Source organism: Pseudoliparis swirei, chromosome 23, assembly GCF_029220125.1.
Source record: "Pseudoliparis swirei isolate HS2019 ecotype Mariana Trench chromosome 23, NWPU_hadal_v1, whole genome shotgun sequence".
Classification (NCBI taxonomy): Eukaryota; Metazoa; Chordata; class Actinopteri; order Perciformes; family Liparidae; genus Pseudoliparis; species Pseudoliparis swirei.
In genome coordinates, this window is record NC_079410.1 from 18,536,250 (window position 1) to 18,563,852 (window position 27,603).

Genomic DNA, 27,603 nt, shown 5'->3' on the forward strand with positions numbered 1-27,603 from the left:
GTCGTTGGCCAGAGAGAAAATAGTTCCTACAAGAAACTGCTCACAACAAGTCTGGTGATTGTTGTTGTGGACTTTTACAAATATTTTCTTTTTCTTTTGATGCTTTGAGCAAAACAAGCTGAGTACCATATTGACCCGTTATAAGTTTCAGATACGACTCGTCTCGACGCCCAAACTAGGAAACTCACAGGGAAACAACCTCGATTGAAGGTAAAAGAGTCTTTAGGTGTCACTTCTCTCATAAAGATGTACAATAAAGGTATAATAAACGCGAGTACAGGACAGACACACGTACTGCGGCTGTGGACGGGGAGGCTGAGGTCACCGGGCGGCTTGTGGCGAGTGGGGAAGACACCCGGATCAGAGGTGAGTCAGGCTCAGCGTCGTGTCCGGCTGGGTTGAGCCGGCGGGATAACGACCAGGGAGATGACTGAGCTGCCGACGCCGCGACCTTGAGAGGCCTAAGATTGCGGCGCGGCTCCTTTAGTGGCTTCAGACCTCCGGCCTCTTACTCAGAAATGAAACCAATCCTCTTCTTCTCCTTTTGAGCGCCGCTACGATGAATCTGTTTGAATGACGTTGTCATGGAAAACAACCTTCTTTTTTTTCTTCTTCTTCTTTTTCAACGTGTGGGCAAAAGGGGACTCAGAGAGCTGGAATGGGGAAGCAAGTTTCAAGTTTCAAGTTTCAAGTTTTTATTGTCACATCCCCTTTTATACAAGTATAATCGGTTCGTGAAATTCTTATGTGCAAAACACCCGACAGCAGTAGCAGACTAAAAAAAGAATAAGAATGAGAATAAACTATACAATATCCACACACAAAAAAGAAGAAAGTATTAACAATATATATATAAAACAATGTAATAGAATATACATCATGACAATATATATATATAAAACAATGTAATAAAATATACACTTTTTTGAGACTATATATATATATATATGTATATACATACAATATATATATAAACAATGTAATAAAATATACACCATGGCCATAGATATTCACAGAATATGTTCTGGTGTATAGTGTTAATGAGGGTCTCAGTCCTTGTTCAGCAGCCTGATGGCCTGACTGAAGAAGCTGTCCCTCAGTCTGTTTGTGCGGCACTTGATACTGCGGTATCGCCTGCCTGACGGTAGAAGGGTGAACAGTTTGTGGCCGGGTGGTTATTGTCTTTCATCATCCGTTTGGCCCTGGCCACGCACCGCTTGGTGTATATGTCCAGGATGGAGGGAAGCTCACCTCCAACGATGTACTGTGCCGACCGCACCACCCTCTGTAGTGCCCTACGCTCCAGGGCGGTGCAGTTCCGTACCAGACGGTGATGCAACCTGTCAGAACACTCTCGATGGTACTGGTGTAGAATGTTCTGAGGATGCGGGGCCATGTTGAATTTCCTCAGTCGCCTAAGGAAATACAGGCGTTGTTGGGCCCTTTTCACCACGTGAGTGGTGTGCGTGGTCCATGTGAGGTCCTCGGAGATGTGCGACGAGGAACTTGAAGCTGCTGACCCTCTCTACTGCAACTCCGTCTATGGAGATGGGGGTGTGCTCTCCTCTCCGCTTCCTGTAGTCCACGATCAGCTCCTTGGTCTTCTTGACGTTGAGGACGAGGCTGTTCTCCTGGCACCACTGTACCAGTGATCCAACCTCCTCCCTGTAGGCTGTCTCGTCGTCGTCGGTGATCAGCCCCAACACTGTTGTGTCGTCAGCAAACTTGATGATGACGTTGGAGCTGTGCATGGCCGTGCAGTCGTGGGTGTACAGGAGTAGAGGAGAGGGCTCAACACGCATCCCTGAGGGGCTCCGTGTTGAGGGGCAGCAGCACTGAGTTGGTACTGCCCATCCTCACCACCTGGCGGCCCGACAGGAAGTCCAGTATCCAGCTGCACATGGTAGAGTGCAGGCCTAGACCTCTGAGCTTGGTGTCGAGCTTGGCGGGAACAATAGTGTTGAACGCTGAGCTGTAGTCCACAACCAGCATTCGCACACAACAGTTCCTCCCCTCCAGGTGGGAAAGGGCGGTGTGAAGTGCCATGGCAATTGCGTCGTCGGTGGATCTGTTTTGACGATATGCAAATTGCCATGGGTCCAGCGTGGCAGGCAACATGGAACAAATGAAGTCCTTGACCAACCTCTCGAAGCATTTACTGACAATCGAGGTGAGGGCTACGGGTCTCCAGTCATTCATGCCATGGCAACGCTTCAGGTTTCCTGGGGGACTCGGGCACATCGGCGATTTCCATGACAACACTATCACACTCCGTGGGAACCACACAGCCCCCCCACCCTTCTCCCCTCCCCCCCCCTCCCTTATTCTCAAGTCGTCCAGACACCACACCTCAGCTCCTACTATTTAGCGTCTGACGTGCCACGCCCAAATCCCGATGGGAAAATATGTCAGGCCTTTCAAATTTTTCGCAATTCGCTATTTGTTTTACCTCGTACACATGTACCTTACATCTACCACCCCCCCCCCCCACCCACCCACCCACCCAGTTAAAAACTAGAGAAGAACATCTCCACCCGGGCCGACACTCGACTCCCTCCATGCATGCAGAGAGGAAGCATGTGATCGTGTTCAGGGCCCGCCGCTATATTCCAATTATCTTTTCTTTTTTTTTGTAATGATGCATCTTCTAAAAAAAAACGTCTGTGCGCGCGCAAAGCGACGTGAGCACGAGAGAGAGAGAGAGAGAGACTTAGGCTGAGAAAAAGGGAGAAGTGAGAATGCGGTCGGACCTGATTCTGCTCCGAGCCGGTCGACCCCACCTTGCAGGTGAGGTAAGGTTTGTTTTGTGATTCGCTCCACTCCCTCCCGCCTCCCGCCTCCCTCCCGCCGCGCTGCGGGAGCTCCCGAGTGAACCCATAACCAGGCCTGTGGAGTAGAAAGAACAATACTTATAAAAAAATTCATTCTTTAACTGGAGTTATGCAGGAAGAAGGCCTTTTACTCCGATCTCGCTGTGAGTCACGAGTTATGTATCGGTCTGTTGACAGCACCACCGTCTACTGTGTCTGTGGGGTGGGGGGGGGTGGAGGGGGCGGGGCTTAACCACAAAACACGTTATTTTTCTCCTTTCGCTCCAAACACAAGTTTAGCGAATCACAAGTCTGCGTGACCTCTGAAGACGACCCAACAATCGGCCCTTTGTGTCGCCGCCATTGCTGATCAGCGCCGGAGGAAACCCGAGTCCTGAAGCAGCGAGTCGTGACAGCGGCTCATGCTGCTGTGTGCACAAGGGATAACGAAGATGGTTTTAAACACTCGCGCTCTGGGTTTGCCGGTTCTGGAGGGTTCCAGTAGTGTGAGGTCATCACCGAGCTGAACGAGTCAAAAGTTAAATGAAACGCACAAATGGAGAATACGTGAGGACAATACGGGGCGTTCTTACATTTTGAATTATTCCGCTTGTTGAGTTGGCAATGTACCACACACACACACACACAGGCCAAAAAGAAATTGTGCATATGTCGTACACAGACGATGAAGGAAGAAGAGGCCGGTTGCTATTTTTAGTTGTGTAATACAGCTTTGATTGCGACTCTGAATGAGGGGTGTTTCAACACGGCCGCGCGAGACAAAGCCAGCCGAGCGGTGCCTGCATGCCGACCGCACGGCCACGCCGCTTTACACAATGCTAAAGCTCTCCGTCGGTGGCCGCCTCGCTGCGCCCATTCCTTCTCCTCTTCCTCAACGTCACGCCCTCCCCGGAGATCTGTGCTCTCCTGTTGTGAAGGAAACCGCCTCCGAGTGACCGCGGGGTTCTTTTAAAACACAGACAGGCCATGTGTGTGTGTGTGTGTGTGTGTGTGTGTCAGTCGCTCACCTCACCACGGGCTGAGGTGAGCCCCCTCTTCCATCGTCACCGAGCTGTTGTTTTATGGCGAGCTGCTGCAGAGGCATGTCCGTCACACACATTCTCTAACGCACACACACACACACACACTTACATGTACAGTACCTACAGATAACATACACAAATCCAAAAGAAGTGACACATGGCCTCTCAGTTTCTGGAGAGAAGAACAACACACGCATGATGCACTGCATGCTCATCATTCTTAAAATGACTGACACATTGCCTCAGCCTCTGGAGAAACACACACACACACACACACACACCCACACACACAGAGCTTCCTTTTCCTCCTGTCCTTCTCCCAGGAGTGTGATGATCATCAGTTTAATTTTCCAGTAATGGTCACCTCCCCCGTGTTGTGGCCTTCAGCTCCTCAGTAACTCATAACTCAAAGGCCTCAGTCTGACATCTGTCAGGAGATAAAGGTCTTTAAAAAAAACAAGCCAGAGGGCACCGCTCACCACCGGGTGGGTTGTTTAGGGTAATTATGACCCACAGTTTAATTTTAAGTATTGTCTGTTTCCAAAACCCATCATGTTCCATGATGGTGTTCCACAGGGTTCAATACTGGGTCACCTCATTGTTTAATTACACACAAGCTTCCGCCGAGGAAAATAATTCAACAACACGGTGTCACTTTGATGAAGTTGTCGACTCACCAAATCACTGCTGTACGGCAAAAACAACCCGCTGTAACCATGACGACTAGTGAAATGATTCGTCATACGGCGACGTACAAATCATACACGGGATATTCAGTTTAAAACCGTGGGATCGACCATGCGTCATCCATCATTGTCAAATGTGAAGTTGTATTTACATGAAAGGTTATAAATAAAAGAAGTGTGTCATTATTATAACTATTTTAACAGAATATGAAAGGTTATAAATATAAGAAGTGTATTATAATTATAACTACTGTAACAGACTATGAAAGGTTATGAATAAAAGAAGTGTATTATTATTATTATTATTATAACTATTTTAACAGAATATGAAAGGTTATAAATATAAGAAGTGTATTATAATTATAACTACTGTAACAGACTATGAATGGTTATAAATAAAAGAAATGTATTATTATTATAATTATAACTTGTAACAGACTATGAAAGGTTATAAATAAAAGAAGTATATTATTATTATTATTATTTTTATTATAACTACTGTACCAGACTATGAAAGGTTATGAATAAAAGAAGTGTATTATTATTATTATTATAACTATTGTCTCATGTGTTTTGGTGTTTGGGCTGATTTGTGCTCCTCACAGAGCGCTCGGTTACATTATATATATCCTCTTTTTTTTCTTAAATAACATTAGTGTCTCAGATTCTTTCCCCTCGCATCCTGTTGTTTGAATTATTGTACGAGACTCAACTTTTTGTGTCTGTCCCGATAGTAAAATACTGGAATCCGAGAAGGAAGCAAAGGGAACCCTGAAGGAGGCCGAGGGTAACTTTGAGCGAAGGGGCAATCAAAACCAAATTAAGACATCAAAGAAAATGTCAAACATGTCGCGAAGAGACTTTCTCTGAAACACGAGCGTGAGCCGGCTGCTGGAGGTGTGAGCAGCAGGCGGCCGCCATGAAGCTGCACTTCACCAACGCTGCTGAGCAGCTTCCAGTGGGGCGGCCATTGTGTGTCAGCCACCGCTTACATTCAATAAAGAATAAATTCCTCATATTTAGTCGAGCTGCCATGTTTCCATGGTTACCCCCCCCCCCTGGTGCACATTACTACATTTAACTCCAGCTTCTCCTCACGTGACTTTCTTTTCTACTCTTTGGGAAAATGTTGTGCTCCTCCTGTTTCCTGCTCGGTGCCACCCCTGTGTTTATGTCGCCCCCACAAAGGCCTTGCTCTCTCAATGAAATCCAGACACACACACACACTGTACACTCGCTCCGACTCACAAGAAAAAGAAAACAACTCCTGGCTGTAGCTAGGCAACTCCAAATATGAGTCATCTCACTGCCGCGCCCATCATCAACTGATCACACCCCCCTCCCCCCACTGACGCACGCACACACACACACACACACACACGCACACACACACTCACACACTCACACGGCCTCTTTATGAAGTGTAGTTGTTCCAAGCAGTGACACTGTGCAGCCGTGTGGCTCATCTGATCCTCGAGGTGGAGCGCCGGCCCGTGGAAGTGACCGTGAGGACGTTACCGGTCGATAACCTCGTGACCGCAGTGTGATGACTGATCACAGCTCGGCTGAGCCACTAATTATCAGATGGCGGGAGTTAAACTAACTGCTGACGGTTTGGTTGCGTTGGACAGCCCGCAGAGTAATATTTGTTTTTCTCATGAATAGGTGGAGCATCTCCAGGTTATTAAATACATTTTATTAGAGGCACTTATTTCTCGGCCAGACGGCAGTTGGGAACAAATAATTTCAGTTAAGTGTATGAAACCAAACTATGAAATGCAAATGAATGTCTGATATCCAGGAGTTAGGTGGTGAACTGAGTCTCTGATGTGACTTAATATACGATGTATTGCCGTCAACGTGTACGGTTTGACGAAAGAGAGAGATTATTTAAAAAGAGGGACAAAGGTCAAAGGTGTATGTCAGGGTGGCGTGAGATCTGCCAGAAGCACAGATGTGTTTTTGTGTTGAAACATATTTTTATGAAGAATTCAAATATTCTCCATAGTAAACAGTATAAAAGAGATGGAAAAACAAGCTGTTTCTAATACATATGTTTGAATAATGTGTGTCTGCGTGTGGATAGGTCCACATGAATGTACCAGGGGAAATGATGAGTGTAATGTAGTACCGCCCTCTAGTGGACAGGAACATATATTATGTTCAGTAAATGTACTTATGCAGAAAACTGCCCCCTTGTGAATGTAATAATAATAATGTATGATATATTATAATAATATATTAGCATTTTATATATTATATGATGTATATTAGCGTATATATAGATATATTGTAACTGGTCTGGTGGAGCTTGTTCAAAATATTACAAAATAAATCTGAGTTTGACAAATTTGTATGTATTTTTTTGGACTTTTCTCTAATCTTTCGTTTTTGTGAAGTTTTGTATAAATTTCACAGCTATCTAAATAGATCCCTCTAAATTCTCGAGGGTAAATCTCTCTTTAAAGGATCTGTTAACAGCTTTTACAGACATCAGAAACCAGACGAGGAGCCACAGACCGGAGATGCGATTAAAAAGGAAGAAAAACAAACAGATAAATGTTGTGGAGGTATAGAAGTATAAAGTAGCAGAAAATGATAGCATCCAAGAGTTAAGTACATGAGTAAATGCACTTAAATCGTGATTAAAGAAACACAATCCGCTGCTTACTGCGCATGCGTCCGCTTGCTCGTTAAGGCCAATTAGCAGACAGGTGCGTTGGCAGGAAGCCTTCAAAGACGCCGCTGCGGCCCCCCCAGGCCCAGTGTGTTGCTGCTCAGACAGAAACTCTTACCTGACATGCATTTGAAACACACGGGACGCTGCGTCGGTGTCCTTCTCGTTTTCGCCGTCACCACCATCACTTTACCCCCGGGGGGCCGGTGCTGGTCCGCCGGGCAGACCTCCAGACCGAGCCCGGCTCTTCTCCATGAGGGGGCCGGGGACTTCACCACAGGGGTCCTCGGGCTCTCGGACGCAGAGCCGAGAGGTCTCCCGAGCTCCCGTCACTATTTGGACAACGGGCACGGAGCGGAGGCCGAGACCTCCGCGACGACCCCTGACCCCACCATGGCGTCCGCGTCACGTGACAGACGCTTGGAAACCCGGAACAAACCAAAGCGAAGCGAGCCTCCAAATGAGGACTGCGGCATCGGGAGGGTGGAGCATCTCACTCCCGGCAAGTTTTACATTACTGGTCGACTGGAGACGACCCCTAACGTGGGCTACCAGGCCGACTCTGCTGCAACAGGTAAACCGGTTGTCTTTACGCGCACTTTGTTTATTCACATTGTCAGGGCTCTCAAGTTTTGAAGACAGGCAAGAGTGACATTCCCCCCCCCCCCCCCCCCCGCAGAACGAGGATGCTTTATTTTCATTGGTTGCTGGATTAAATCTTACCCAGATACGGGTTTTTTTCTGATTGGTGTAGCCCATTTCTTTTTTTTGATTGGCTGATAAGTGGCTCCTCACAGCAGAACTCCAGGGGAGCGCTTGATTCCTCCATGAGGGCAGCGCGGCCAGCTCATGTTTGCGTGCTGCGGCACATTAAAACATTAAATAGCCGAGTTTTTTTCAGCGTGAGAAATACGATGTGTGGCGGGAGTGCGTGATTTAAGACCGAAATGAATAGTATAATTTTTGTTGTTGTTGTACATTTGTACAATTTAAATACAAATTATAATGTTAATATATGTTCTAATCTCAAATATAAGTTTCAGTTTGTGATTCCACCCCATGCGAAGCCTCATGTACTACAAAAAAGGACCCGTCTTCTCCGTTGGAGCTCTGAGTCGGTTCTGTTTCTGTTCACCAGTCCAACCTCCAGGAGGCCCGGAGAGGGTCAGGGGTCAGCCGCCGCGCGGTGGCTCGGAGGAGAGCTGGCAGCGGCTGCAGCCTGTGGTGCAGTGTGGAGACGACGCCATGACCCTCACGGTCCGGAGGAGACGAGCTGTGCAGCTACAGCTGGCCCGAGGTGAGGCCCCTCCACTCACACCTCCAGCTTCATGTCTGGGATGGGGTCGTACAGAAAGCTTGAACGTGGAAGATGAACCACACAAAATAGTAACGGCTGGTGTGGACTTGAAGTAAAACGTTTGTTTTGCGGCTCAGTGAACGAGTCCTCCGTGCCGCTGTCCCAGCTCCCCCCTCAGTGTGGCTACTCGGTGCAGACTACATGGAGAGACCTCAGTCTGAGCGCTCGCTACGACGCCTGCTACGTCACCCGGGAGGTACGAGGTATCCGTGTGACGGAGGTCATGTCTGACGTGGCGAGTAAAACGTGACTCTGTGCATTGGTCTCAACCAACGAGCTGATGTTTGCTCGTAGTGTCTGTTCATTTTGATAATTAAAGTTCACTTTGCTGTTTATCTTTTTGGTTTCTGAAGTTCAAATGGAGCATTTCTAATCTAATCTGTCACCGTCTTGTTTCCTTAAACCAAACGCAATCTGTTTTTAGTAACACGGTCCAGATTAATTATCCATTGCAACTGAAGTGACTCACTCTTATGTCATCTAGTTGGATGGGGACTTTCATGGAGAACTAAAACGCCTCATGTTTTTAATGTTTATTTAAGATCTTGGGTGTAAAAAGGTTTGACATGATGCTGTTCTTCACCGTGTGTTTTAGGATGGCGGCTATGCGTTGCATCTGCTGTGGAGGGGGACTCCGGTCCAGGTCTCCTGCCCTGACCCTCTGAGCCAGCCTCGGGCCGCCGGCACTCCCTCCCTCTGCTGCTCCCCGCACGGCATGACCGTCAGAATACAGGGACCCCTGGAGCAGCTGAGCGTCAATGGTACAAACCGAAGCTACGTTTCTCTTCTTATATTCACTCAGATTTTCTTCTGTTTTTTCCCCGGACTTTTTAAAATAAATATGACGAGTTTGTTTTTCCTTTTCTCGACAGTCCGAGGAGAATGGACTCCTCTGGTGGAGTTGGCCGAGCAGTGCGGCTACAGGCTGGAAAGACAGGATGCGGTCGTCATAATGGCCGCTCCATTCATCACGTGTGGCGTCGCAGTGAAGGTGAATTTCAGGAAAAGGGATAATAGATAATAATGAAAGATGACGCCAAAACGGTGTGACTGGCCTCACATGGTATCTTCAAGTCTTGTTTGTATTTATGTGAACTTTAGAAACATGTTTAACATCTTTAAGAATCAAAATGATCCTCTGACAGAAACTAATGAAATCCTATACATTGAATAAATCAGCCATTGATTAAAATTAATTTAATATAAACACAAGATCAAAGGATCTAGGACTAAGATTGAAATATTTTAGTCTGAAGACGGAGTAAGAATACGAAGACCGGCTTTGTGTACAGGTTTACTTCCTTGCGTGTTCACACATTAATGATCTCCTGGTTGTTTTCTACACAATCTCACTCAGAAAATCTCTCTTTTCAGAATGGAAAGTACACCCTTTCTCTTCAGATGGGCAACAAGACGTTCTCACTGTCCTGTCCCATCTCGCCCCACGAAGGACTCTCATTGGTCCGTCAGCCCGTGTTCAACGCCCCTCATCTCTCCAGAGGGCCATCGGAGCTCATGCTAGAATCCCTGGACCAATTCCCGTGGGCTCCACCTTTCTTCCTGGCCCCCCCTCATTACCCCCACCCTACATATCTCCAGTATCCTAGTCCCGACAAACACGCTGCAGTCGTCCCTCCCACCCCGGCGTCTTCGCCTCCCAGCCCGACGGTTGCTCCTCATCCTCTCCCTCCTGTTGCCTCCCAGCCGAACCGTCGCGGCTACGACTCCTACCCGGTCGTGGAGGCGTCTCCGCATTTCGGCGCCCGTGGTTCTCCACCAGCTACGGTTGCAGTGGAGGATTCCGGTCGGGCGTATCACGATCTGTCGGACGGTCCGAGCGTCTCCGAGCGGCACGGCGCCGCCCGATCCCCCTCCTCAAATACAGGCCTGCCGACTCCAGCCGAGTCCCCACCTCCGCTCCAGCCCCCCAACCATGCCTTCAATCCGTACTATCACTACTACCACCACCCTAAGATCCCCCTGCGTGGCCCCCCTCGAGACCCTCATCCCGGTCCCAGAGAAGTGTCCTTAGCTAATCCCAATAACCCGGAGGCTCTGGCGTTGCCCCGCGGCCTGCAGCACTTCCTTCAGCCGGTTCCTCCGGCGGCTTCTCATCCCGAAGCCTCCGCGCTGCACACGCCTCATCCTCCAGAGCCACACCACTATTACCATCCCCATATCGCACGGGGCCCGGCCGTACGAGCGGCTCCTCTCAACCCTGAACCCAATCTGCCTGATCATCAAATCTCAAAGTCCGGCGCCTTCGTTGACCCGCCTCCTTGTCAATCACAGGGTCGCCACGGATACGACTTAAATACCGACGCTGTAAAAGCCGAGCTGGATGCTCCTGTGGGCCCAGCAGTCCCACCTCCCCTCCCCCCCACTCCCCCTCCTGGACCACCTCCAGAACAACCCTCCGCCCCCACTCCATCCCCCCACCATCATCTTCCTCCTTACCCGTACTACAACCCGCATTACCTTGACTACCGGGTGTACTCCAGACCGGAGGGTTCGCTCGGCGCTGACCATCTCGCCTCTCGGACTTCTGTGGAGCAGCCGCCCCGAGCGTCTTCGTCCCCAACGCTGCGCTCGCCCTCTACCGATCATCAGCGCACGACTCCACCCACACAACCAGCGCATGCTGTCCCCACTGACCCCCGACATCCCCACTACTATTATTATTCCCACTACAACGCTCCGCTTCATCCATATGATGCCGTTGGGCGTCCTGGTGGGGAGAAAGCAGAAGAGAGGCTGGAAAATGAAATGAAAGGTGATTGTAGGGAGGGGGGGGGGCAGTATGTTGACTTCAGATAACCACAAGGGGGCAGAACTGCTCTAGGTCTGGCTGTAACGAGACACCTGAATCTGTCGTCGCTCTCCTGCTGCTGAATGGAACCATTCAAGTATAACTCTCTCTCTCTTTGTCTCAGATCCACCCGGGGCCGCCTCGCCCCCCCCCTCGGGCCTCGGCCGCGCGTCGTATTTCTACTGCAGCGTCTCTCTGGGCTGCTGCTCGTACCCCGTGACGGGTGAGTGCCTCCCGAAGCGGCTCCCGTCGAAACTCCTTCGCCACAGATTATTGAAAAATCTGTGAATCGGGACGATTGTGTCGGGGCTTTGAGGCTCGAAGCCGACGCCCAAACCACCCAATTAAAACCATGAAATAGTTTGTAGAAGATCTTTGTACTTTAACTCGAGATCTAAACGTGTGTGTCTAGACTGTACGATGGGACAACATTTAATCTTTGCGGTGCCGGACTCGGTGGTGCAGCCCACCGTGGCCCCCCCTGCTCACCCCTCCGAGGGCAGCAACGTGTCCTGCGCCCTGCAGAAGCTGACCTCTGACCTCTACGCCGTGCCGCTGGACGGCTGTGGAGTAAACACACAAGTAAGAAACGCGTCTATACATAAAAGACGTTCGCGGTAGAGCGCCCGGAAAATGAAAAGTTATTAAACTTCAATGTGGCTGAACAGAGCGATGACTTGTCGTATGTCCAACAGGCGTCGGGTCAGACGGTGGTTCACCGGCTGGAAGTCCTCGCTCTGCAACGAGACCACAGCGCTGAGCTGGAGAGGTCTCCCATCAGGTATGACATCACTGGGGAAGGGAAGGGTTTTATAATCAATCAATCTTTTATTACAGACTCAAGGTCCAGGTGCAAAACATTAAAATATAATAAAATACATACAAAACTACAAGTCAAACATAGAATTACACATGCTTTATAAATAGACAGCTGTACCAGTGTCACCACAGCTGGGACTGGTATCGTGTAGTGCTGAATTATATATTTGATAAAAACATGATGATCTCATTTTCTGAGTCATCAACGCAGCAGATTAACTTGTGTATTAAATTTCTTAAAATGTATATAAAGTCCGAGTTGGGCATCCTTTGCCTCATCTGTCGTTTGTGCTCGTTTTAGTTTTTTCTTTAATCATGTGCTTCTTCACACGACTTTATTTTCCTCTCCACGCTGAAGTCGTCCGGTTGCATTCATGCATCTCGATGCAATCGATCAGGAAAGCACATTGCTCAATAGTTTAGTTTAAGCTTCCGATCCAAAGGAAGTTTTGAAGCGTGCACACGGCCCTCGGCCAGCAGGGGGCGCTCATGCTCAGGCCTCTGTTCCAGCACAGCTCATTCTCCTTTAATTTCTTCTGATTATAGCCTTATAATGTAGCACAAAATGGAGTAAAGTTGAGTCGCACAGAGAACTCCTGCAAAATATGTCGCCTCTATTTTTAGTCAAAATGTTCCAGCAGTTAACGGATGGATGCAGTAATGCCAAAGTCTCAGCTTCACAATCTCGCAAACATGAACACGTTATTTGTTTTTCAAAGCCATGCATGTTTGGGTTTTAGGACCCCCGTGCAGGGGGGCGTCTGCCAGACGCTCTGCTCTGTTTGTGACGTTGACGCGCTGCATCCACCGTGTTGCTCCGCAGGCTGCTGCTGGAGTGTAGCTCCATCCCGGGGTTCCAAAGTGAAGTGAAGCTGCGCGTGATGGATCAACCTCCTCCTGTTCCCTCCGCTCCACCCTCGGGCTCTGTGTTCCTCAGCATTGCCACAGGTGCCTTAAGATGTGTTGTATGTATTGAACCCGTTTTGCAATGTGTTCATATAGCATAAGAGGATTTTGAAGGTGTAGCCGTTATCAAACGAGAACCGTCATGGGAGGCGAGCGTGTCTTTGGCTTCAGTGTGGTGTTCACTCCACGTGTGAGGCCACAGCTCGAGGGCATCGGGACATGGAGGGCGCTCACCAACGGTACTATGTTCACAATGAGGTGGCAGCGCAGCCTCATCTGAAACGGGCTCGGCGGTTGCATTGCGTTGTCCCATCGAACACGCAGAGACGAGATGGCAGATAGTTGTCAGGTTTAAAGTTGAGCCGGTTTAGCAGTTGTTGAACAGCGGCGTCCTCCATGAAGAGGCCCATCGTTCTGATGCTCCGATGTTCTCTTCTTCAGACGAGACGTTCTCCAGCTTCCACCCCGAGGCTCACCTGCCGCTCAGCCGCGTGCGAGGCCGCTCCGTGTATGTGCAGCTGAGCCTCCCGGACCCCCCCCAGCCCGGCCTGGTGCTGCTGGTCCACTCGTGCATGGCTTTCACTCAAGCGCCGCATCCCGGCTGGATGCTGGTGTACGATGGGTACGATCTGCAGAAAAAGATTGAATTCATATCATCTATTCTCTTTCAGATGCTAATGTTTGTATTTTCATTGAATTCTAATGACGTCTGAGGAGCCAGCTGCAAATGATGGGATGCATTGTTGCTCCTCTGATAACCGGCTTAATCCCAGGATCAGAAAACACACCATCGATGTAACGATCTGACTAAGGGGCGAAAACCAGAGTCGTGAGATTTCCATGACCTCATTAGTATTCACGAGATGATTCCTATAGACTTTGGGAACGCCCTTTTCATTCATCGGTCGTTAACTGTCAAAATATCAAACCTACTGGCTGTCTTTTCATACAAGTCGACTGGGGACATCGATGTTCTTGAGAAGTCGTCTATAGATCTAATCTGGCAGATGATGAATATCTCAAGAGCACACCTTCCAATGTGTTGTCCAGTGCTTGTTGTGTTGTTGTTGTTTGCGTTTCAGCTGCTCTCTCCGTGTTGTTCAGCTGTGCCAGTGGCGCTCAGCTGCTTCCTTCGCCGCGCTCCAACCCCCACCTCATCCGGAGGATCTCCTTCTCTGGCTTCCGGTCTCTGGGCTCCGAAAGTCCCTCGTACGCGGCTGGAGGAGGAGCCTCTCGCCTGGGGGACCCGGAGGTACCTCTCGTGGTCTATGAAGTGACTGTGACCCCGAAAATCTACATGTAGGCTAGGATTACTGTAATGGTGCCATAAAACTATATCCCCCCCCCCTCCCAGATCTACTTCCTGTGCCTGACAGAAGTGTGCTCTGCTGCAGGCGGGGGCTGCACCCTGGGCTGCATCGACGGTAGGTTCGCCTCGGGGGGTCCAGTGGTCAACGTGGTTCTTACACGTTCAAGAAGATATCCACACTACCGGTCAAATGTTTTAGAACACCTTAATTTCTCCAGTTTTTATTGAAATGTAGTTTAAGGTCTCAATGTACTCTGACGTTAAAGCATAGAACAAATTAACAATTGGAGATAAATAATAAATCATGAAATATTGTTTTACTTAATTTAATCAACATTTGGCTCAAAGTATCGACACCTTGTGCAGATATAACCGAACAATCGTAAAGCATTCGTTCTATAATGGTAATCAAATATTGTTCAGAAAGTTCTTCCAGCTGCACGTTGTTGACCCGTCACTTGTTCCCCGAGAAACCTTTTGTACCATTTCAGGTTATTTACTGGACTTCAAACTACTTACATTTCTATAAAAACTGGTGTCCTAAAACATTTGACTGGTAGTGTGTATATATATTTATAAATATTTTAAGTCTAACTCGACAATCCTATTGTCCCTCTAACATAACTGTGATCCTGAGGTTAACACGGATGTTTGTTTTTATTAAATGTGTTGTGACTCCATGCAGTAGATACAGTTCACTCCAAAGAGCTTTATAAAGTCTTGAGGATGTTAACTTCTTTTCCCCCTGCAGGTCCAAACGGTGGAGCGAGAGCAATTAAATAAACTATTTTACACAACTGCACTCTGGTTTGGTTTCATGGAAAACACACACACACACACACCTTAGTGGAGAGGAAACGCCCTCAAAGGCATCTTTATTAAAAAGTAACATAGTACTACAGAAGATAAAACAAGCAATACACACTTCACATTTCACCCGTCTTTCCTTAATATACTTCTATTTGGTCAGAAAGGCTTTTGACAGGATACTTTCAGTTTAACCTCAAACCTGATGTGTCTCATGAGAATGAATGCCCGAGACTTTATTTGGCCTTCTGGGCGCAACATGAACTCAGTGGTTCTCAAACTGTCACGCTGCTTCAGAGGAAGAACAATGTAACTAAAGGTCTGTGCTGAATATTTATTGAAATAACATCTTTGACTCCTCACACACTAAATATCTTCTAAAATGATAACATGCAACCGGTGCAGAACAAAATGAGCCGTGAAATATCTCGACACGCACCACAGCACTGACCGGAAGAAATAGAGGAATGCAATTAATGCAAAACTAAGCGTATAAAACAGTCGTGACAATAAACCTAGAGCACTAAAGATTAAATTGAAGATTGTAACAGCTGTGATCTCACCTCAAACAGTTTTTCAATGGCTTAAAAAAAGAGATCCCTTTGTACAAACATCGGCCGATCCCATTAACATCACCGCTCGGTGTAATTAATTCACTTTGACCTTTATGACCGATCAGATTCTCAGTGAGCCCGAACCACAAAGGCTCATTCTGACATTTTAATAGGCACGGTTATTCCAAAATATATAATATTGGTGGTTGGCAACAGCTCTAAAACATAAACAGATTTAGGATGTAACTCGTGTGATCAGTCGTTCAGAGACTGTTCACTCATTCTGCAGGGTGAGTCCAGCGGGGGTCACCGGCTGAACCTCCCGTTAGTACACGGTGGTGTAGTATGCGGTGACCGCCTGCTGGTCTCTCTTGGTCTGTTTCAGGAGGATGACGGTGCAGACCAGGGCCGTGACCTGTGGTGCAGACACGGGAGGAAGTGAAAGGTGGGGGTGGGACAAAAGGGCGGTGCAGTGAGCAACCGGCTTCAGGGTTAAACCAGCCACAGTGAGTCGGTGCGCAGCGTGAGGAATGTAAAAAATAAAATCCAACCTTGGGTAAGTATTCTTTACCTGTAGACACACAGCTTACGCAACTTTTATTTTTTACAATTAATGTTTTATGTAGCTTCGTGATGCAGAATTGAGAAGTATCTGCTTAACCCTTGTGTTGCCTTCGGGTCATTTTGACCCGATTCAATATTTAACCCTCCTGTCGCCTTCGGGTCAATTTGACCCGATTCAATGTTTAATGTCGGTGTTCTTTCGGGAGTCAACAAACAAACATAAAGTACCTCACACTTAAACTTGGAAAACAATATTAATTCTAATAATTTTCTGGAGATTTTAATAGCTGGGGTCATATTGACCTCAAGGGTAAAATATGTTAGTAAATATAAAGGTAACAGGAGGGTTTATGGAAAATAATTGCTCCGGGAATTTGAAAGCATCTGTTGCCCACAGTAGCTGTGCTAATAGGCAAATAATTCAAAAACAACGGTTCCAAAAGATTGTCATTTTTTAAAAATATAAAGGTGGATTTTTCTTTCACGGCGAGCAGGAGGCGCCATGCAGAGACGGGACAAGAAGAGAATGGAGTAGAAACAGATTATATGCAAGAGCTTCGTATCAAACCAAGACACAGACACCAGAAGACAAGCAGACTAGGGCTGAACCAACGGGACCTTGGCCACAGAGAGAGGGGTGAAGACCACTGGGTCGGGGTAAAGGCAGGGGGTGGGGTAGGAGGAGGAGACTATTCCATGCGGAGGGACAGCCATGATGGCGGTGCCTTGAGTCATGGCGATGCTCTGAAAAGAAGAGCTGCACCGACGGATCTTTTTGCAAAGGATCGCGCTGCAAACCAGAGCGACGATCTGTGGGCACCGAGGATGGAGAGAAGGAATGAAAGAAGGAAGGGGAGGAGTTGAGTGGCAAAGGGGTTTTAGTGTGATTAGAACATGGTCATATACTTTATGAACAACAGGACATTAAATGGAGCTGTTTCCAGTGACGTCATCTCCAGATGTTCTTGGAGAAGGCGTGGCCTCAGCCGTTGTCTCTCAAACTTTCAGCCAATTGAAACCGAAGGATCTGCACCTGGCTTCTGATTGGCCATCGAATTCTGGTAAATGGTCCTGTATGACATCATTCACCCATTCATACACTGATGGGCGGAGCTACGGTTCCACCTGCCCATCAGCAGTAACTGATGTCACACGCCGTAGGCACGGCTACGGGAGCAATTTCGGGGTTAAGTGCCTTGCCCACGGACACATCGACATGGACTAGCGGAGCCGGGGATCGAACCGCCGATCCTCTGAAGGCCGACCCCGCTAGCCACTGAGCCAGTCGCTCTACATGTTGGTGAACTTCCTAATGAGGGTGAAGCAAGTACGCATGCACACAAAAACAATCCCGTTTGGTAAATAATCTTGTAAAACAATTTTCATTCTGGCAATGAAACCGGCGCCGGGATGTTGAATCGTATCGGCTTACCAAGAGAGCGCCAGTGCCAATGAAGATGCCCAACATCAGCTCTGCTTTGCTGTCAAAGACGCTGAGGATGATCGTAGTACAACCCTGCAGCGGGGACACGGCGGGGGGGGGGGGAGAAGTTAGCGTCCCACAGCGGCCGCGAGAACTCCAACAGGACGTTCATCACAGCGGCGAGAACGCCAACTTACAGGCATCTTGAATTTCTCAAAGAAACCCTCTGGTGGAGGACAGGTGTCGCTAACCAACTCCAACGCCGTGAACCCGGTCACGCCACAGCAGTGAAGCTACAGAGATGAGGAGGTCAAGAGGAGCAACGCTTCAATGTGATGCCGAGAGGATGAACCAGATAGTGAAATACAGCATGAGAACACGTCAAAATTAATAAAAGCAGATTTTGGTAATATAAATGTATCCAATAAATAAAGCTGTTCATGAATATTAAAACATCATTTGGGAAGCAGAGTTGGTTCTCACCAGATTGTGGATGAACCGGAGGGTGACACCAATGACCGGGTCTCCGCCCGTCACATACAGAGCGTACATGCTGGCGTAGAACTCCACGATGTGCGCTCCAACCTTAGCAATACAGATTAAACACATCACAACAGGAAATATAGAGCATTCGTGATAACATTGTTTATAGTACTGAACTGTTCCTCCTCTTACCGAATCCTTATTGTTAAAACCAACCACGCCGACAGCAACGTCAGCCACCGCCAGAATGGTCACGAGGATGCAGAACTGAAGGAGCAGGAGATAAACCTCATGTGAATAAGCGGATATGAGACAGATAACCAAAACATCACAGCTCACTCCTATACATGAGCGTTAAAACATGGACGTGTGTGTCTTTGTCTCAACCAGTGGGAAGAACGCTCAACGCTAGAGATGCACCGATCAGGTTTTTTGGTGCCGATCACTGAACTCAGTATCTGCCGATCCCATAATACCGATCACTGAGTCGATTGAAGCATTCTATTTATTGTGTAGCATTATTGCCTCGGACTATGAGGAAATACATATATAAAGCACCTCAAACATAAAAGAAATTACAGATTTCTTTAAACATTTAGGACTTTTAATTTGAAAAATCTCTTAATTGCGACAGTAAATGTTTGATTGCCAGGCTAGGGGAAGTCAGGGACGTCCTGAACACATCTGCATCAGTCGTTGCCTGGGACTCTGAGGGAAAACATATCTAGAGTGCCTCAAATATTTAAAAAATTACAGATTTCTTTAAAAATTTGGACTTTTACTTTGAAAAATGTCCTAATTGATACATTAAAATTGATTCATTGCCAGTGATGGGGATTTCAGATATGTATGGGCCACATCTGCATCATTCATTTCCTGGAACTCTTGGGGAAATCTATATACAGGACTTTTTTTTAACATACAAAAGTCTGACTTATTTTTATAAACTCTTCCTTGGTCCAGTAAAAATGTTTTAATGTTAGGATAATTTAAGCTAAATCTCAGAAACGATCTATAAAGATACAAAATCAGTTCATTGTTTACTTTTATATGTTAGTGCAGTGGTCCCCAAACTACGGCCCGCGGGTCGGCTCCGGCCCGCCTCCCCATTTGGACCGGCCCCCTGAACAATACCAGAGACGCGTTCCGATTTATTATTTTTTTCACCTGGCCCGCTGCCGTTGAGATTTGCAGTGAGACGAGGAGAAAATGTGAAGTGGTGCTCTTCGCAATAAAACATCTTTGATGGACGTGTCGCGTCTCGGCCAATCAGCGTTCAGATGTCCACAGCGTTTGGGAAGTTAGGTTAGCTTGAATGTTAGTCCGCTACATCTGCTGCCGTCACGCTGCACGGTGTAGCGATACTAACAAAGTACCCGTACGTTAAACACAATGTGATTTAGCATATTTTTAGTATCGATACTTCATTAAAAGAGCGATCAGAGCGCACGCGCTGCTCCGCTCCGTTAAATGCTGTCTGCGCGCGCAGCGCTCACAGCGAGCGCATCACTCAGCCGTAATGCGCGCACACAGGTGAGCACACTCTCACTTCTCACTAGCAGCACCCCCCCCCCCCCCCCCCCCCGAGCAGACAAGGGAAACGTTATGTGGCCCTCTCAGGAAAAAGTTTGGGGACCCCTGTGTTAGTGTATGATTTGTCGACATCTTATTTTGATAAACGGATGTTGTTTCACGTGGTTCTTTCCGCTAACTTTGCAAAACCGGATGTTGTCACGTAAATCCTTCCGCTAACGTTATCAAAACCCTCGCGCTCCCGATCGAATGTGTTTACCGTGAACATCAGTCTATAGGAGCTCAGACATGTGAGAGTCGGCTGAGTCGACCCAGAGATTCAACTCGGGGGACGGGGACGCCGCTCGGTGGTGAGGATCCCCACATGGACCTCTGACCTCTGTCGGCCCTCGCCGGGCGCATCGTCTCCGTTGCGATGCGCCGCGATTGAAACGTCTCCGATAGTTCTCACAGATTTGATGTCATCTGATCGGCCGTTTTGAGAACACCGATCAAAACCGATAATGGGAATATCGGCCGATATGGATCGCGCCGATCAGATCGGTGCATCCCTACTCAACGCCATTAAAAAAATAAAACTCTATAAAAAAGGGCCATATTGAGCTGCTCTGAAGCACCACAGGACGGCTCAACTCAACAGTGTCCATTAATCACTGTTAATATATATATATTAAGGCTGTCAGCGTTAACGCGTTAATCTATGCGATTAATTTGGCCGCGATTAACGCACAAAAATATTTTAACGCAATTAACGCAACTTTGTTTACTTCCGGTGTCGTTGAAGTTGTTGCTCTCCTCTGAGTGTCAAGCCGCGGCAGTCCGCCTCCTTCCTCCCGTCTGCTCCTCGATATTCACAGAGAAACAGAGGGCGACGTGTCGGTGCAGGCGGAAGGTGCAGGTGACTTTTGTTGTTGCTCCGCTCGATGCGCGCGCAGACACGCCGGCATGGAGCTCTGCGGCCGCGAGACGGAGAGCCGAGAAGAGTGACCGACACGTCGAGACAGAATGACATGCTGCTGTAGAGACGACCAACAACAGACGTTTAGTTTCATAAAAGAACAAAGACGTCTTGAAGGAAATAACCTTATATTACTTCTGCTGTAATCTGGCGCTATAGAGAACATGACAGGGGGGCGGGGCCTCACCCTGATAGAATGGTGGGGGAAACACTGGGATGTGTAAAAGGTGAATTTACATTTTTTTGTAAAATCGAGAAAATGAGCCCAGACTCCAGAGGGTTAACGTGACATATGTGAATGTCAGTCAGTTAACAAGGCCACTGGTTCTGCTGCTGTTCAATGTTAAAGATAACAGGACCAATAATGTCTCAAATACACCTTTTCTTATTAATCTGGATGTTTCACTGAAGAAACAATTGATCATCCACGATATTAAATACCTCGCTAGCACTTTATAGGTAGGAGCCTCTTTGAAAACACAGCTCTGTGTGAAGTTTGGTCTTTAAAAAAGAATACAATTAAACAAGTGTCTAAAATACACGCTGTCTGAAGTGATTACTCGTTCATTTAGAAGATTTAGTCTTTAGAAGAAAAAAAACTTTTAATCGCGATTAATGAATTTCAAAATGTGCAATTAATTAGTTTTTTTTTTATCGATTGACAGCCCTAATATATATATATATATATATTTATTAATTAACCTCCAAGGTGGAGGAGAGAAGAAAGCCCCCCCTGGACAGTCTTAGTTCACCTTGTCCATCACATTACACATTTCCTGGTTCCCTCATGAGTCACAAGTGGACGCTCCACCATTAAAGGCGACAGCTACCAGAAGTGTGTGGGTGCAGTTTGTTTTCATGATTGCGTAACACAATCCAACAGACGTGGGTATTGGATTGGATTAAATGTATTGTGTGTGTGTGCGTGTGTGTGTGTGTGTGTGTGTGTGTGTGTGTGTGTGTGTGTGTGTGTGTGTGTGTGTGTGTGTGTGTGTGTGTGTGTGTGTGTGTGTGTGTGTGTGTGTGTGGTGTGTGTGTGTGTGTGTGTGTGTGTGTGTGAAGAAGTCTCACCACTTGCAGAGCACATCTTTTCTCACTGCAGGCCCCGTAGTCCCCGAACACCACCACGACCAGCATCACCGCGCCCAGAGCGATCAGGATGCTCACCGCTGAGAGGAGAGGAACACAGACACGTCATCAGGGGCGAACAATATCCATGTGCAGTTATTTTGGGAGAAATGATCCACGTCTGGGTACCGACCCGTCACAAAGGCACTGGAGTCCAGGGCCTCTATCTCGAAGATGCCCCTGGTGCCATCGCTGAACCTCAGCCACAGGCCGATGCCCAAGAAGGCGAACCCCACCACCTGATAACAGGAATCACACATTAAAAACTCTACAATAAATCACCATGATTTATACATTTGGTCCAGACTTACCGCAAAGAGGAGGTTGAAAATGAAGAGGGTGTATTTGCAGAAGAGGCCACATCCATCTAGAGCCATGATGATGAAGAGGAGGAGCGGCTGGTTGTCCTCGTGAAGTCTGTGGAGGTGTAGAAAACAGTTTAGGTTACCCCTTAAATATACACGCATGCGCGCACGAACACGCTGCAACCTCTTGAGTTCGGAGTTATATTGTACATGTAGACGTCGCGTGACTTGTTGGCGGCGCTCGCGGTCCCTCTACTTCTTCTTCTTCTTCTTCTCGCAGTCGCAGAGTATCACCAACAAGTCTCTAGCTTCGCCGCTACGTGCTGCTTGTGCATTCAGGCTCCGCCCCCTTTTCATTGGCTCGGTCGTTTCATTGGCTGCGAGGTGTGACTGCCTCGGAGGAGGCACCAATCAGCAGAGCAGGGGCGTCCAGAGGAGGCGGGCCCAGGAGAGCGCCAGAGTCAAAACGAAACTTAAGGAATCGAGAGCTACGGGATGTAAGGAGTGTTTCTCTAGTATGAAATGTGCCTTTTAACGAGCTGCACAATGTGAACGGTCCATGTTTGATGTTTTTAAACAATAATTAAAACATTATTCAGTCAAACCGCTGGAGCTCATTGTTGTTTATATCACGTGGAAGAGAACATGAAAAAAAAGGACTGGACATTTTTTATTCTTGTAAAAGTGAAACTTAAAGCCCAGCTGAGAACAAAGAAAGGAAACAGAAAACACAAGAAATTAATTGTGCCATCTCTCCCACCCCCTCTCCTGGGCACACAATTCATCAGAGTGTATCAGGGTGCGTGTATCTCATGAAGAGGAGAAGCGTTAAGCTAAACCTGTATTGAAAAATTCATACACCTGTCTTTGTTGATTCAGGTGATCTCATTTTCAGCCCACTCAGTAATAATGAACATCAAATAAATCTGTTTTACATATTTAAACGACTGTCTTCTCACTAACGTTAGCTCTGCTTTATCGTGTGAATACTGATAAGTATGAATATACAGATAAATAAATACTCCTGTGTTCATTGTCTATTTGCAGTGTGCTTATGGCAGTACACAGACACACTTTGCATACAACACAACACGTTCAATATATATTTTAAGGAGGCCGAGAGAGGAACACATCAATGCAATAAAGAATAAACAGACAGACAGATATACAGACAGACAGACAGACAGATATACAGACAGATATACAGACAGACAGATAGACAGACAGACAGCAGACAGACAGACAGATATTTAGACAGACAGATAGACAGACAGATATACAGCCAGATAGACAGACAGACAGATATACAGACAGAAAGACAGATATACAGAAAGACAGACAGATATACAGACAGAAAGACAGATATACAGAAAGACAGAAAGATATACAGACAGACAGATAGACAGATATACAGACAGACAGACAGATATACAGACAGACAGATATACAGACAGACAGACAGATATACAGACAGACAGAAAGATATACAGACAGACAGATATACAGACAGACAGACAGATAGACAGACAGACCAACAGATATACAGACAGATAGACAGAAAGACACACAGACAGATAAATAGATAGATATATACTTTATCAATCCCCAAGGGGAAATTTGTCGTTACAAGTAGCAGCACCAATAAACCAAACACACAAGAATAAAAAGAAACAAAAGACAAATATAAAAAACAGGGATGAAAGATATAGAAGTATACAAAGTAAAATACAAAACAAAATATATATGTACATATACAACACACATGCATACACAACGCACAACATCAATGACAAGTCAAATCAAATTCAAAAATATTAAATATAGACAGTGTGCAAAATGCAGAGTGTGTGTGTGTGTGCAGTGCATATGAAGTGTGTGTGTATGTGTAGACAGATATACAGACAGACAGACACAGACAGACAGACAGATAGACAGACAGACAGACAGATATACAGTGTTGGACGAGTGGCAAAAAATGTGAATTTCTCATAGGTCGGAAGGCCAGCTTGGACCCTTGTCAAATGCGGAGATGATGAGGAACAAGGCTTGAAATCACGAGGCTATAAAACTTAAAGCACGTACAGATGTAGCCTATGTATCAACCCGACCCGTGGTGATGACAGGATCATTAAGTAAATCAGCGGAACCTAAAGGGGGTCGGTTTTAACGTCAATCAGAGTTCAATTCCACGTGTTATCAACTCAAAACTTCTATTAAATGTGTTTTCAGTTTTCATAAATTAGATATCTAGTAATAAGATGTGGTATTACTGCAGACTACCTAACCAGAAGCAGACATTAATGTGTATTAACAAATCTATATAACAAATTTCTGATACAATATGATGTAATGTATGTATTCAATATACTCTGTAATATTAATGTATGTATTCAATATACTGTTGTAGGAGCGCGGGAATGAACAATATGGACAAAGTCACTTTCTTTGGCTGCACACCTCTGTGGCCGTTTATTTCCTCACACAAACATTTCACCCGTGACACTGACACCTCGTGACCTTTAAACCCCTCGACGCCACCCCGTTGCCCTGGTTACGCTCCCAGCTCTTAAAGGGACCCAGTCACGTATCATGCACACCACCCTACTCGTCTTGTGAATTATGTGCTCCCAACAGTGTCCCCTACATACGCCCCCCCAGAATTCACCAAGACTAAAGAAAACAAAAAAACACACTCATAGTCTCGGGGCCCGAATCAACCGTCCTGCCCGACTCCTTGTTACTGGAGCCGGAATTGGAGGCAGCGCGGCCGTTGCCGGCAGCTTCTGGGCCTTGCAGCGGCGTGGTGGAAATATAGGAGGGCGCCCGCGCCGCGGGGGTTCGGCCAACCTTACCGGCTGGTCTAGGTCGAGCTGTGCTGGTTTCAGGCGATCAACCGACAATTGCTCCACCTTACCGCCAACGTCGACTTTGAAGGTTTTGTCCCCGGCCTCTAGAACGCGAAACGGTCCTTCGTAGGGCGGTTTAAAGGGCCCATGGCGGCCGTCCTGGCGAATGAACACGTACTCTGCTGTCTTTAGGCTGGACGGGACGTGTGACTGCGGGAGGCCGTGCTGCGACGTGGGCACAGGGGTGAACACTCCAGCCTTTTCCAGGAGAGCGGCCCGCTGTTGTGTCGCAGACCACGGGTCTGTGACCTTGGGGATGAACTCCCCAGGAACCCGCAGCGGCTGGCCGTACACCAACTCGGCGGATGAAGCTTGAAGGTCCTCCTTGGGGGCTGTTCTGAGCCCCAACATGACCCATGGGAGCCTGTCCACCCAGCCCCCGTCCTTGAGGCTGGCCCGGAGAGCAGCTTTCATTGAGCGATGGAACCGCTCGCACAACCCATTAGCCTGTGGGTGATGAGCAGTAGTACGGTGGAGCTTCACCCCCAGGCTTTCTGCTACTGCGTTCCAGAGCTCCGACGTGAACTGTGGGCCTCTGTCCGAGGAAACGTCAGCTGGGGCCCCAAACCTGGCGACCCAAGTCCCAATGAACGCTCGAGCCACCTCATCCGATGTCGTTGATGACAGCGGGACGGCCTCTGGCCAACGCGTGGTTCGGTCCACCGTGGTGAGGAGGTGTGTGAACCCTCGGGACGGAGGAAGGGGTCCCACCAGATCCACATTTACATGTTCGAACCTCCTTTCTGGAACTGAGAACTGTGACAATGGGGCTTTTATGTGGCGGTGAACCTTGGCACGTTGACACACCACACAAGTCCCTGCCCATTTTCGCACATCTTTCTCTGCGATGCCTTCTTGCCGGGGTGCGAAAGACCATGAATAGTGTCAAACACTTGCTGTCTCCATCCGGTGGGAATAACCGGTCGTGTCTGACCTGTGGAGACGTCGCAGAGGAGCGTGGTCCCTTTTTCGCCGAATGGAACCTCCTCCAATTGCAGTCCCGTTGTTGCCGTCCTCAATTCCTGCACGCCTGGATCCGAAACTTGATCCTTCGCCATTTTAGCATAATCCAGTCCCAAATGAACCGGCCCCACGATAGCTCTTGATAAACAGTCTGCGACCAGGTTATGTTTGCCTGCCACATGTTGAACATCTGTGGTGAATTCGGAGATGGAGAGCTGGCGCTGCTGGCGGCCTGACCATGGTTCAGCTGTCTTACGCATAGCGAATGTCAATGGCTTGTGATCCACAAAAGCTATGAACTGTCGAGCCTCTAGCAGGAACCGGAAATGTCGAATGGCAAGAAACAGGCCAAGGTGCTCCCGATCAAAAGTGCTGTACTTTCTCTCGTTAGGACGCAGCTGTCGACTAAAAAAAGCAAGTGGCTGCCATGCCCCTTTCACCCACTGCTCATACACGGCGCCCACTGCAAAATCTGAAGCGTCAGTGGTGATGGCGATCGGAGCCTTGGGTGCGGGATGTGCCAGCATCGTTGCCCTTGCCAGAGCAGTCTTGGTATCCCCAAATGCCTGGTCCCGCTCCTCTGTCCAGTCAACCGCTTGTTTGACAGTCTTGCCTTTCAGGGCTTCGAAAAGGGGTCGCATCAACTGTGCTGCCCGGGGGATGAATCGATGGTAAAAGTTTACCATTCCTAAAAACTCCTGCAGTGCCTTCACTGTGAGCGGGCGCTGAAAGTTAGCCACCGCGTCCACCTTCGCTGGAAGGGGAACGGCCCCGTCTTTAGTGATGCGATGTCCAAGGAAGTCAATGGTGGTCAACCCAAACTGACACTTAGCTGGGTTGACGATCAACCCGTGTTGGTTGAGCCGAGCAAACAATATCCGCAGGTGACATATGCTCTGCCCTCGATGAACTGGCAACCAGGATGTCGTCCAGGTAAACAAACAGAAAAGGCAGGTCCCTCAGCACAGTGTCCATGAGGCGCTGGAAAGTCTGTGCTGCATTTTTGAGGCCAAACGGCATCCTCAAAAATTCAAAGAGGCCGAAAGGTGTGATCAGTGCCGTCTTGGGAATATCCAGATGTTGAACGGGCACTTGATGATAACCCCGAACCAGGTCGACCTTAGAAAACACCACGCTACCGGACAAATGGGCAGAAAAATCCTGGATGTGCGGAACTGGGTAGCGGTCCGGGATCGTTGCATCGTTGAGCCGGCGATAATCCCCACACGGACGCCACCCACCTCCAGGCTTCGGTGCAATGTGCAGGGGTGACGCCCACGGGCTGTTGGAGCGGCGAATGATGCCCAGGCGCTCCATGTTGTCAAACTCTGTCTTGGCGATGATGAGCTTTGCCGGGTCCAGGCGCCGGGCCCGGGCTTGTACCGGTGGGCCAGTGGTCGAGATGTAATGATCTACCCCATGTTTGACCGTGGAGGATGAGAAGGTGGGTAGTGTGAGGTCCGGGAACTCAGCCAGCAACCGAAGAAACCCATCCGCAGCTGAGAGGCTAGCCAGCCTGGTTGCATCTGCTCCCACGAGTGTGCACGGGTAAGAGAAGAAAGT

General features: G+C 47.9%; 3 protein-coding genes across 5 annotated transcripts in view; 1 reads left to right on the forward strand and 2 right to left on the reverse strand.

The window, feature by feature from the left end:
- Positions 1-7,383, reverse strand: part of LOC130189263 (epithelial membrane protein 2-like) — a 17,474-nt gene extending 10,091 nt beyond the window's left edge. The window contains exon 1 of the mRNA XM_056408042.1: positions 7,335-7,383. Coding sequence (XP_056264017.1) covers positions 7,335-7,345 — 11 coding nt within the window. The 5' untranslated portion in view covers positions 7,346-7,383. The remainder of the gene's footprint in view (positions 1-7,334) is intronic.
- Positions 7,384-7,609: 226 nt separating this feature from the next.
- Positions 7,610-15,218, forward strand: LOC130188602 (uncharacterized). The gene is made up of 14 exons (XM_056407003.1): positions 7,610-7,790; positions 8,355-8,513; positions 8,651-8,769; positions 9,169-9,334; positions 9,446-9,564; positions 9,948-11,346; positions 11,507-11,605; positions 11,795-11,964; positions 12,078-12,163; positions 13,025-13,149; positions 13,549-13,729; positions 14,212-14,359; positions 14,462-14,531; positions 15,168-15,218. Exons 1-14 carry the CDS (start codon positions 7,610-7,612, stop codon positions 15,197-15,199), a joined length of 3,054 nt encoding a protein of 1,017 aa, XP_056262978.1. The 3' UTR covers positions 15,200-15,218.
- Positions 15,219-15,263: 45 nt separating this feature from the next.
- On the reverse strand, positions 15,264-22,468 carry LOC130189249 (CD9 antigen-like). Of its 3 annotated transcripts, XM_056408011.1 has the most exons (9): positions 22,382-22,468; positions 22,178-22,283; positions 22,000-22,105; positions 21,810-21,907; positions 18,440-18,514; positions 18,248-18,349; positions 17,962-18,057; positions 17,774-17,857; positions 16,100-17,151 (listed from the first exon to the last, which is right to left on the reverse strand). In XM_056408011.1, the coding sequence occupies exons 2-9, from the start codon at positions 22,241-22,243 to the stop codon at positions 16,939-16,941; spliced, it is 840 nt and encodes a 279-aa protein (XP_056263986.1). In that variant the 5' UTR covers positions 22,244-22,283; positions 22,382-22,468; the 3' UTR covers positions 16,100-16,938. The 3 variants fall into 3 exon arrangements, with proteins under 3 accessions (XP_056263988.1, XP_056263986.1, XP_056263985.1); XM_056408013.1 differs by having other exon boundaries at positions 15,264-16,192; positions 22,178-22,433; XM_056408010.1 differs by having other exon boundaries at positions 22,178-22,436.
- Positions 22,469-27,603: the final 5,135 nt, after the last annotated feature.